The following is an 11,820-nucleotide window of genomic DNA, read 5'->3' as shown; positions in this document are numbered from 1 at the left end:
GCAGTTTCTCTCTTGAATTGGGTCAGTGGTCCTGAAAGAGGAAGTCAGGAATGTCTTCCTCACAGTGACCTTTTTACCTCCTTGGTGTAGCAGGCCTTCATGACCTCTTGGCGCAGCCCAAGATCTCCTACTTTTGATTAATTATTACGAAACCGAGGTGCTGTTCTTGGTTCTATTAGTTTAAATATCTTTTGATGACAGTTCATTCATTTTGGTTCCTTCTATAAACAAAACTTAAAAATATAATGGCAAATAATACATCACTTAGCTCTAGCTTAGGCATCTACTAAGCATTAACTTATCTTTTGTTTTTCTACTTTGTGTCTTAATCAATACAAATTTCTTCTAAGCTAAAATTTTAACTTTTCAGAACCTTGACTCACTTAAACACCTAAGAAAGCAGTATTTCTCTCAGGTTTGCTATAGCATATGCGCAGGGGCACACACGCAGACAGAAACAGTCAGTGCAAGCAAGGTTCCTGTGAAAAATTGCCCTCAGAGGTCAGTGAAATCCTCACTTTGGAAGCTTTTTCCTCTCCTGCTGGGCACACGATCAGGCCTCGAGGAGTGAGGGTATCAGCCCAGGACACATCGTGGTTTGGCGATCTCCAGGTATAGCAAACCTGAAGGTTTGCTGGCTCTGAGAGGCCCCCTCAGAGGGAGATTGCTGGTCACAGCCCACGGCGGCCCAGGAGAGCTCAAAGGGTCTCCTTTTGGGCCGCTGTTGAGAGGGTCCCAAGAGAGTGGGCTTCAGTCATAATGATGTTTCATCCCGGCCACAGTTTGGGTTGGCACTTTCTCTGAAAGTGGGAGAGCAGGAATGCTATGCCATTCAGGCAAGAGGAACCTTTTCCAGGGCTGGTCATAAGGAAAGCAGGAGCTCCTCAGCAATTCCTGGGAGCAGACAGTATTTCTGACAAGCTCGGAAAGAGCTGAGCCCAGGTGCTGTTTTCAAAGCCAAGGCCTAACAAGCATTTCTCAGATCACAGTGCAGCCTGGAAAGGAGGAGAGGGGAATGCACCAGCACACTGGGATCCCAGGGATGTCCATGGCCTGGGGTGATGCTGGAACAATGCCAGGTACCCACCAAAGCCACTCTGTCCCTGCCCCCTGCAGCCGCACAGAGGAGAGAAAATTTAACCAAGGGTTCTTGGGATGGGATAAGACTGGGAGAGATCCCTCAGAAAACACCAGCACGGGCACAACAGACTCAGCCTGGGCACGGGGAAGGAATTTATTACCAACCAAATCCCAGCAGCACAAGGAGAAGGCAAAGAAATCTCTCCAACACCTTCCCCCCACCCAGAGGGGATCACCCGGAACGGGGGTCACCAGGGCTCTGCCCAACGGGGGTCACTGGGGATCATCCAACGCCGATCCTCCCACGGGGGATGGAGCTGGAGCAGCGCACGAAGCTCTTCCCGCACTCGGGGCACTCGCAGGGCTTCCCCTAGCGGTGCCTCCGGTGGTGTTGGGTCAAGGCAGAGCTGCTGGAGAAGCTCTTCCTACACTGGGGACACTCGTAGGGCCTCTCCCCAGTGTAGATGCACTGGTGGGTGATGAGGGTGCAATTTTGCTTGAAGCCCTTCCCGCAGTCGGGGCAGCAGAAGGGCCTCTCTTTTGTGTGAATCCACTGATGTACGAGGAGATTGAAGGTGGTCTGAAGCCTGTTCCCACACTCCCCACACTCATAGGGCCTCTCCCCAGTGTGGGTTCGCTGCTTTCTCAGGGCAGAGCTCCAGCCGAAGCTCTTCCCACATTCCAAGCACTCATAGGGCCGTTCCCTGGTGTGGATCATCTGGTGCCGGATCAAGTGGGAGCTCTGTCCAAAGCTCTTCCCACATTCCCCACACTCATAGGGCTTTTCCCCAGGGTGGATCCTCTGGTGTTCCCTCAGGCTGGAGCTCCACCTGAAGCCCTTCCCACATTCCAAGCACTTGTGGGGCTTCTCCCCACCCTGAGGCTTCTCCCCCAGCTCTGAGCTCTGCCTGGATCTCCAGTCGCTTTCCCGGCACAGGGGGGCTCTTTCCTCCTTGGATCTCTGTGGGCTGTGTTTGCAGCCCCTCCTTGTGCAGCATCTCCGGAGCTTTTCCTCCTCCTCCATCCGGCCACGCCTTGGGAATGACAAATCCTGGTTTGGGGGGAGAAACAAGGGGTGAGTGCAGTGGCTTGGGGGTTCCTTCTGCCCAAATCCATCTCCAGAAGTCTCTGGGCATCTTGTGTCAATGAAAATCTCCAAGATACTAAAATCCAGCAAAAAAACCCCCCAAACACGAAGACAAGGCCACAAAACACCAAAAATCTCAATATCCAGGAAAAAGCCCTTCCAAAATATGAAGATTCTACCCCCCACAATAACCAAACCACCAATATTTAGCTCAACTAACCTCAGAAACACCAAGGTTCACGCCTCCCCTCCAAAACTCAAGGTTCAGCCCAAATAATGCAGATTCAAACCAAAAACTCCGAGATTCAGCAAAAAATACCCTCCCCAGAGTTCCCTCTCTGTTTTCGCCACTTTGGGCTCTGGGTCATTTTCCCTCTCCTGGCTTCTGGGGTCCTGTGTATTTTGAGGTTCCCCCCTATCCGGGGTTCCTGCCTTCTCTGGGCTATCAGGGGTCCGGGGAATCCCAGGGGTCCCTCCTTTCCGGGCTCCCCACTTCGGTGTCCAGGGGGTCCCTGGTTCCTCTGCTCTCCATCTTCCCCCTCCCTTCAGGCTGCCAGGGGTCCCCCAGCTCCGGGATCGCCCCTCTCCGCTCTTCCCACTCCGTGGCTCTCAGGCTTCCCCCAAACCTGGATCTCCCAGGCAGTCCCTGAAACCGGTGCCCCCAAAACCGGTGTCCCTGAAACTGGTGTCCCCCTCACGCCGCACCAGCACCGGGCGATTGCCACGTGGTACCAGAGCCTGACCCAGGGAGACCAACCCACATATGGGGGGAGACCCCGCATCCCCCCACCCACTGCTGGGGCTCTGCTGTGAGCTGCCAGTGGAAACCGCCCAAAAAACCCTCCCAGGGTCCACACAAGGTATTTGGGGTGAGCTTCCCCTCCCTGATCCCCTGCGGAATGCGGGGGGGCGATGCTCCCGGGGCGGGGGGCTGCAGGTACGGGGAGCGCTGGACGCACGTGCTGCCTCCTCTTCCTCCTCCTGTTCCTGCTCCCGCTCCTCCTCTATCCCTCCTCTTCCTCCCACTCCTCCTGCACTTCCTCCTTCTGCTCCTCCTCCTGTCCGTTCTCCCCTTCTCCTTCATCCCTCCTCCTCCACCCCTGCTCCTCCTCCCCCCAGGCCCAGCGCCCACCCTTGGCCCCCTCCCCCCAAACCCACCGCATCCCATGGGAGGAGCAGGGATGGAGCTGGGGCCGGTCGGGCTGGGGCAGCGCTGGGCTCTTGGCTGCTCCCAGCTGCTGTGGGGGAAGCCAGGAAGGGGAAAAGAGGGAAGATTGTTGTGTGGAGAAAAAAGTTTGGTGCTTGTGGTCACACTAGCTGGGGATTTGGACCCCTTTTGTCTCACTGCAAGAGCCTGGGGATTTTGGAGGGGGAATACAGAGATGGGTGTGGGATGCCAAGGGATTTTGGGGACAGGGTGAGGGGTTGTGGGAGCCGCTTCCTGGGGGGGAGTCAGGCCGGAGACCCCTGGTCTGGACTCCTGGTCTGGGCATTCCAGCTCCCATTTTCTGCTCTCTTCCTCCCTTTTTCCCACCTCTCTCAATATTTTCCCATCGTCCCACCACACCCCTGAGATGCCCACATTCACCTGAGTCCCACTGCCCCCCGACATGGGAGCTCCCAGCACCACCAGTACCACCAGTACAGCCCCAGCTGCCAGCACACGCCCCATGGCCAGCGCCAGGCAAGTGCCGCCAGCCCCAAAGGAGCTGCGCTGTGCTGTGGAGGGTCCCCATGGCCCTGCCCCACGCGGCACTGGGAGCACCAGTCCGGACCAGTGCAGAGCATGGGTGGGCAGCGTCAGAACCCACGAAAGTGGTTCCACCACAAGCCATTTAGAACCCCCCAAACTGGTGGAAAGCATCAGGATCCTCCCAAAAAAGGCCTCACCTCCGCCTCTGAAAATGACTGGGGATTCTCCCAAAGCCGTTTATAACTCCCCCAAAACTGGTGGAAAGCAGCAGGATCTACCCTAAAATGGGCTCCCCATGTCCTTCCCTGTGGGCCGCACTCCAAGTGCAAGAGCCAGGTGTGTCCCCCCTCCCAGTAACACATCCCTCAGGATTGGAGGGTGCCCCAAAACCTCCTCAGGAACCAGATCATCCAAACCTCTTCATCCCAACATGTGTCTGTTTCCTTGCAGACCCCATCCCAGTCATCCTCCCTCTCCCAAATACAGCCCCATTCTTAGGGGGCCAGAGCTGCTTCTGGGGACATAAGTGAGTGCAGGGGATCCTTTATCCCCCTCGTGCAGCTCCAAGGTCCCGAGGGCAAAGCCCTGGTTTCTAGGGCTGTGCCCGCTCCTCAAATCCGTCGGATTTAATGCCCAAGTGTGGCCGGGACACGGCCCCGGGAGCTGCGCTAATGCCCGGCGGTGCCCGGGAGGGTCTGAGGGGAGGGGAGTTCATAAGGCCGAGGCGGCGGCAGCGGGAGCCGCGGGGCCCGGCCCGTGGGGGCGGCCGGGGGTGAAAAGTGCGCGGCGACCCCAGCGCGGTGCCCGAGGGCTGAGCGGAGCTGCTCGGGAACAACCCCCGGAACGCCCCGTTGCCCGAGGGCTGAGCGGAGCTGCTCGGGAACACCCCGCTCGTCTCCGCCGCTCCAAGCCGCTTTCCCGGCTCCGGCTGCCGCCGCCGCCCGGCCCCGGCGCGGTCCCGCGGGGTCGCCGCTCGAGGCGCAGCTGGAGGGGCTCGATCCGGGCCGCGCCCCGCCCGTCCCTCGCTGCGGCTCCTTCAGTGACGCGGGGCTGCGGAGATTCCCGGGTGAGGCTCTTTTATTGCATTTTATTCTATTCTCTCTATTTTTTTGTTTTTCTATTCACACCTCTCTCCCTCCTCGGCGCTGCCCTTCTGGCCGCACCCGACAGCGCCCGTCCCGCCGTGCGGCTCTTCAGTGACACCGGGCGCCGCGAACATCCCAGTGCAGTTTTTTATTCTATTTTACTCCATTCTCTGGATTTTATTCTACTCACCCTCCGCCCGTCCCTCGGTGCAGCTCCTTCAGACGCGGGCGGGGGAGACGCCTCTCGGTGCGGCTCTTTGATTATATTTTATTCTCTTCTCTGTATTTCCTTTCGTTCCCAGCTCGCCCGTCCCGCGGAGCGGCTCCTTCAGGGACCCAGGGCGGCACAAACCCCTCGGGGCGGCTCCAGCAGAGCCCCGCCCGCCGCCGCTCCCCGAGGCCTCCCCGCTGCTCCCTGGCCATCGGACACCGCAGGCCGACCCGGCCCCTTCTTCCCCTTCTTCCTCCTCCTCCTCCTGCCGGGATTCAGCCCCCGCCGCCGCCCGGCTCCTTCTGCCGCTCCTGCCCGGCACGAAGCGGCGGTGCCGCTGACGGGGCCGGAGCGCGGCTGCCCCGCGACTGCCCCGCGCCTCAGGGCCGGGCCGGGGAGTGACCGCACGGCTGGGGAGGGACCCCCGCTGGACACGGCAAGGATTCCTGTCCCTCAGGGGGAAGCACGAACTCACCGAAACTCCCATCCCTTCTCCGTGCGCCGCTGGCCACAGGAGGGAGGGAAACGGGGATTGCGCTGGAGTTTTACACTCAATCCTTACAAAGCAGAGTCCCAGACGGAGCTCCGCTTTCAGCTTCCAACGAGGGAATCCAACGGGAGCGCTGGCGCTTCTGTAACCTCAAGCTCTTCCTTGATACTCGACACTTTAGTTCTGGCCATAGGAAGCCCTTCAGCAGCAATGTCTCTCCCAGCCACTGGTTTCTGGCTCACACCCAGCTCGGAGCTTGGACAAGAAACCCAAAGTCCCAGGAGAAGAAGCTCTGCTGTTACTTTCTTTTTTCAGAGTTCTCTTTTATTATATTTTACATATCATCTATTTTTTTTTTCTTTTTCTAAAATCTCGTGTTTATTCTCTCTTTGCCCCCTCCAGCCCTTGTCCCCCTCCCGGAGGTTTGTGGGGCGCTGCTGTCCCTCAGCCCTTCCTGCCCCGGCACCCGCGGCCGCTCCGGTGCCCTCAGGCCCCGGCTCGAAGCGAAACCACAAAACCCTCTGGAAAGAAAGCCGGTCTGAGGGAAAACCCTGCAGGGGGGATTGAATCCCAGGGACAGCGATTGCTGAGAGTTGGAGATTCCAAACGCTCCAAGGGGCCCGAGGGAACCGCGCTGCGGCCTCGGGGCCTCCCTGGGGCACCGCGGGGACCCCCGAGCAGAGCGACTCTTCCCACCCCCCAAAATCCGCAGCTTTGGATCAGCTGAGGAAAAGAGCTGGAAAAAGGGGCTGGAAAGGGGCTGGAGCCCGAGGGGACCCCTCAGCCATGGCCCGGAGCAGCCGCAGGAAAATGCCCCGGAAAGCAAGGAAATCGATGGAAGTAATGAGGAATTTTTGAACTCTTTCTGCTGCTGTTTCCAGAAGGTCCCAGCCGGGTCCTGCCGGGAGGAGCCGGGGGCGGGGAGGGGCCTCAGGGCTTAATTGGGGAGAAAAGTTGAATTGGGGCAAGGAAACTTTAATGGTGGGGAGAAAATGTGAACGGAGGGGATTTGAATGGGAGGGGATGATTTGAACTGGGCAGAGAAAATGAAGTGGGGGAGGAGCCCCCCAGCCCTCGGCTGTGCCCCGAAGGTGCTGCCAGCGGTTCCCCTGCTCCCACCCCCCGGGCTGGGGGCGCGGAGCTGCCGCTGCTCCCCAGGAATGCCATGGGATAAAAATTCCACTCAAGCTTTTATGCTCCCAGTCATTCCCAGTAAGATCCCAGTTGCCCCCAACATGGTCCCAGTTGTTCCCAGTCATGCCCTGTATGGTTCCTTTCACTCTCAGTCCCTCCCAGTAGAGTCAGGTACGGCCCCAGTCACTTGCAGTATGAACCCAGTCATTCCCAGGCAGACAAGCCTTGTCTCCATCCCACTGCAAACAGCTCAATTCCACCTCAAGACAACTCCATCCCACCTCCAAATTTCGGGGTATCCCCTGTGCCCAAATTGCTCCCAGCTGTAGATGTTCCTGTCTATGAACTTCACCCAGTTGTTGTCATCAAGGAAGTGCCAGTGGGCTTTTCCCCAGGAATGGAACACACCTGTGTGGGAGACAGGACAGGGGGTGCCCCCCTCCAGCAGCCCCCAGCACCCCACAGCAGGTTGGGAGCTTAAGGGACCCCCCTGGACACCCCTTTCCCACCCCTCTCTGCCCCACGGCCGCCTCAGCACCAGCTGCTGGGTGGGGAGGAACCCCCCATGAGACCCCCAGGGAGGGACAGGGGTTTGGGGAGCCCCCCGTGAGGTTCTGCCCCCCCCGAGAGCCCCAGGGAACAGCTTAAGAGATCAAGTGATGGGGAAACGAAGGGACTCCCATGAGAAATCCTTTCCCGCTGTCCCCCCGGCCCTTATCCCCCTCTCAGACACCTTTCCCTTCGTCCCCGCGCCCCTCCCCACTCACCCAAGAGCTCCTCACCCGCAGCCGGGGGCTCCCAGCACCCAGAGCGGGGTGACACGGGGGGGACACACGGGGGTCCCCATTCCTGATCCATCCCAGGGCCGGTTTTGCCCCCACAATCTCAGCTCCCCCGCGGGGTTCCCCAGAGTCCCTCTCCAGTGTCCTCCAATAAACGGCACTGGGGTGAACTGGGAAGCTTTACTGGGAACACTAGGAGCAGCCGGGCGGGGGCAGAGTGACAGCGGGGCTGGGGGGGACACACGACCCCCGCAAAATCAGCGCGGGGATGGAGCGGGGGGTCCCGGCCGGGCCCGAGGCCACGGGGAGGGGCTGCGGCCGCCGGCGGCTCAGGAGCTCTGTGGGCAGAGCAAAGGGGGTGACACCGGGCTGGGGGCCCGGGGGGGCACACACGCTCTGGGGGAGGGGGGATGCGATCCCCGGGACCCCCCGTCACCTCCTCGAGCAAGTGAAAGCCGAGCCCCAGCGCCAGGAAGATGAAGCCCAACACGAAGTCCCTGATCCCCGTCAGAATCTGGCTGCGGGCAGTGTCCGCTGGCATCTCTGGGGGTTCTGCAGAGGTCAGGACCTCCTAATAAAACCCCCTAGAGAGTCATCAGGACCCCCCAAACCCCTCTTTTTTTCCTCCCAGATCTGTCCAGAACGCCGTTAAACCTTCCAGCACATGCCAAACCCACTCTCATCTCCTCCCGGACTCCACAAACCCCATCCCAGTGTCTCCCTGCCTTCCGAGGATCCCCCAAACCCTCTCCCAGCCCCTTTGCCAAGGCTAAAAAGAAGGGTGGCTCTTGACGGAATGCCCAACATCGAAAAACAGGACAAGAGATCGGCCTAGAAGCATAGACAGCTTTGGGTTGGAGTGTTCTGAGAGAAGTGAGCTGCCCTCGTGAGAGGGGAGTGGATTGAGGGCACTGGGGAGGCACTGGGAGGGCACTGGGAGCGACTGGGAATGGAGCGCGCGGCACTGGGAGGCCGAGTCCAGCACGGGGCAGTCGGCGCTGCGGGTCTGCCTGGCAACTGATGAGTCATCAGAGAGACGCGCTCTGATTGGCTGAGGGGCGTCAGCGCCACGCAGGGCTGGGATGGACACCCGCGGGGGCACTGGGAGACACTGCGATGGACTGGGAGGGACTGGGAGGGACTGGGAGGGACTGGGAGAGCTCAGGGGAACCTGGAAGGACAAGAGGCCCCGGGGATGGGCTCCAGAGGGGCTGAGGGGCTCCAGGCTCATCCCCAGGGCAGGGCCCGAGGGGACTCGCTCTGCCCGACGTTCTGCACCTCTGCGCTCCGCCAGCAACGGGGCAACGATCTCGCGGTTGTGCCGGCAGAGCCTGTCCGCCAGAGCCCCTTTGTACCCCACTCTTGCTGCATGGCTGTTCCAGCACTGCGCCTGTTTCTCCCCACACGGGGTGTCCCCCACCAACAGCCCCACATCGCTGGCGAGTGCAGTTGCTGCTCCCGGTGTCAGATGCTCCTCTGCACCAACCTCACCCGCTCGCTGCCCTTCATGAAGTGACACTCGGACTTCATCATCCCCTGGAACACCCCTGTGTGTGCGGGACACAGCTCAGGGGGTGCCCCCCTGCAGCCCCCAGCACGCCCAGAGCTCCGGGAGCCACCCCGGATCCCCGCTCCGCACCCCCTGTGCCCCACGGCCGCCATGGGACCCTCCTGCCCGTGCTCCCACTTCCTCTTTTCCACCCTTCTCCCTATTTCACATCCCCTCCCCCGCCATTTCCAGCCGCTCCCCAGAGGAGTTTTGGAGTCCCATTCCCCCCTTTTCACCCTTTCCACCCTTTTCCCCACAATCCCCCAATCCCCAGCCCACTCCCGCTCACTTTTAGGGTCCCATCCTCCACTTTTCCCCACTTTCCCACCCCCTCCCACCCGTTTCTCCCCCACTCTTCAGCCCCCTCCTGCTCTTCCTCTGAGGGTCCCCTCCACCTCTCACTCATTTTAGGGGTCCCATCACCCCTTCTTCCCCTTCTCTTCCCCTTTCCCATCGCATCCCACCCCCCCGCTCACCCGAGAGCTCCGCGCCCGCAGCCGGGGGGCTCCCAGCACCACCAGTGCCACCAGTACGGCCCCAGCTGCCACCACTCACCCCATGGCCAGTGCTGGCCATGATTTTGATTGGCTGAGGGCCCGGCAGTGGGGATTTTTGGAGGGGGAACCTCGAGGTGCTGGGCAGGTGGGAGCTCAGCTGTGCCCAGAAATGTGTCCCCAGGGACGCGGGATCTCAGGGGTGCCCATGGCCTGGGGTGACGCTGGCCCGGTGCCAGGCACCCACCAAAGCCACTCTGTCCCTGCCCCCCGCAGCCGCACAGGGGAGAGAAAATGGAACAGAGGCTTCCTGGGTGGGGATAAGGACTGGGAGAGATCCCTCAGCAAACACCAGCACGGGCACAACAGGCTCTAATTAGAGATATTAATTAAATTGATGACACCGAAAAAATAAGAGCAAGAGAATGAGAAGGAAAAGAAGACCCTTAAAAACACCCTCCCCCCACCCCTCCCTCCTTCCCAGGGGCTGTGGGGGCATCTCTGCATCCGGCACCTCCATCTTTGGAGCCGCCCGGGATTGGCTCTGCCAGACATGGAGGAAGCTTCCAGATCCTTCTCTCAGAAGTCACCTCTGATCGAACAGCGCTACCAAATAGAGCCCCAAATAGAGCCCCAAAACTGGGGACCCAGGTATCCAGGAGCTCAGCTGCACCCCAAAATAGGGATGGAGATATCCAGGGGCTCAGCTGTGCCCAAAAACGAGGCCCCAGCTGAGGGTGTTCCCTGCTTGGCTGAGCGCTGCCTGAGGGCTGGGGCTGCAGCAAGGGGGGACACCCTCCTCCAGCAGGGATGTCCTAAAAACGAGAGACCCCCCACAAGCCCCTCACAACCCCTGGGGCTGGGCTGGCCCTGCCTGGATGCCGGGAGACACCAAAACCGCTCTGTCCCTGCCCTCTGCTACTGCACAGGGACAGGAAATACAAGGAAAAGCCCGGGAGCTGAGAGAAGGAGCGGGAGAGATCCCGCCCCGAGCACCGGCACGGGCACAACAGAGCCAGCCTGGGCACAGGGAGGGAATTTATTACCAACCAAATCCCAGCAGCACAAGGAGAAGGCAAAGAAATCTCTCCAACACCTTCCCCCCACCCAGCGGGGATCATCCGGAACGGGGGTCACCAGGGCTCTGCCCCACGGGGGTCACTGGGGATCATCCAACGCCGATCCTCCCACGGGGGATGGAGCTGGAGCAGCGCACGAAGCTCTTCCCGCACTCGGGGCACTCGCAGGGCTTCCCTTAGCGGTGCCTCCGTTGGTGTTTGGTCAAGGTAAAGCTCCTGGAGAAGCTCTTCCCACACTCAGGACACTCGTAGGGCCTCTCCCCAGTGTGGATGCGCCGGTGCCTGATGAGGGTGGAGTTGTATTTGAAGCCCTTCCCGCAGTCGGAGCAGCGGAAGGGCCTCTCATCCGTGTGAATGCGCTGATGTCTGAGGAGATCGGAGCTGCTTGGAAACCTCTTCCCACACTCAGAACACTTGTAGGGCCTCTCCCCAGTGTGGGTGCGCTGGTGTACCCTCAGTTCGGAGATCCGGCCGAAGCTCTTCCAACAATCCAAGCACTCATAGGGCCGTTCTCCGGTGTGGACCACCTGGTGCTGGATCAGGTGGGAGCTGCTGGTGAAGCCCTTCCCACATTCCCCACACTCGTATGGCCTCTCCCCAGTGTGGATCCTCTGGTGTTCCCTCAGCTTGCAGTTCCACCTGAAGCCCTTCCCACATTCCAAGCACTTGTGAGGCCTCTCCCCCAGCTCCAAGCTCCCCCTGGATCTCCAGCTGCCTTCCCGGCACAGGGGGACCCTTTCCTCCTTGGATCTCTCTGGGCTGCGTTTGCAGCCCCTCCTCTTGCGGCATCTCCGGGGCTTTTCCTCCTCCTCCATCCGGCCACACCTTGGGAATGACAAATCCTGGATTGGGGAAAAAACAAGGGGTGAGCGCCTTGGGCTGGGGGTTCCTCCTGCCTAGGTCCATCAACAGGCATCTTGTGTCTGTTAAAAACTCCAAAACACCAAGATTCAGCCCAAAATGCCCCCAGACATCAAGACACAGACCCAAAACTCCCAAAACATCAAGATTCAGATAAAACACCCTCCAAAATATAAACACATTCAGCCCCCACAAAAAAACCCCAAAGCACCAACATGGAGCCCAAGAAACCTCAGAAACACCAAGATTCACCCCCAGGAAAATCGTGGATCCCC

At 59.9% G+C, this 11,820-nt stretch overlaps 1 protein-coding gene across 1 annotated transcript; it reads right to left on the bottom strand.

Annotated features, from left to right (window-relative positions):
- Positions 1-1,374: 1,374 nt before the first annotated feature.
- On the bottom strand, positions 1,375-11,361 carry LOC125318819 (zinc finger and SCAN domain-containing protein 2-like; the record flags this gene model as incomplete). Its single annotated transcript, XM_048289752.1, is given in 3 exon segments — positions 1,375-1,904; positions 2,962-2,969; positions 10,822-11,361. Coding segments are annotated over 3 exon segments (1,002 nt in total), but the record flags the coding sequence as incomplete, so codon positions are not given.
- Between the last annotated feature and the right edge of the window lie 459 nt (positions 11,362-11,820).

This window comes from Corvus hawaiiensis, chromosome 31 (assembly GCF_020740725.1).
Source record: "Corvus hawaiiensis isolate bCorHaw1 chromosome 31, bCorHaw1.pri.cur, whole genome shotgun sequence".
NCBI classification, from domain to species: Eukaryota; Metazoa; Chordata; class Aves; order Passeriformes; family Corvidae; genus Corvus; species Corvus hawaiiensis.
This window is presented reverse-complemented; position numbering and strand designations above follow the sequence as displayed.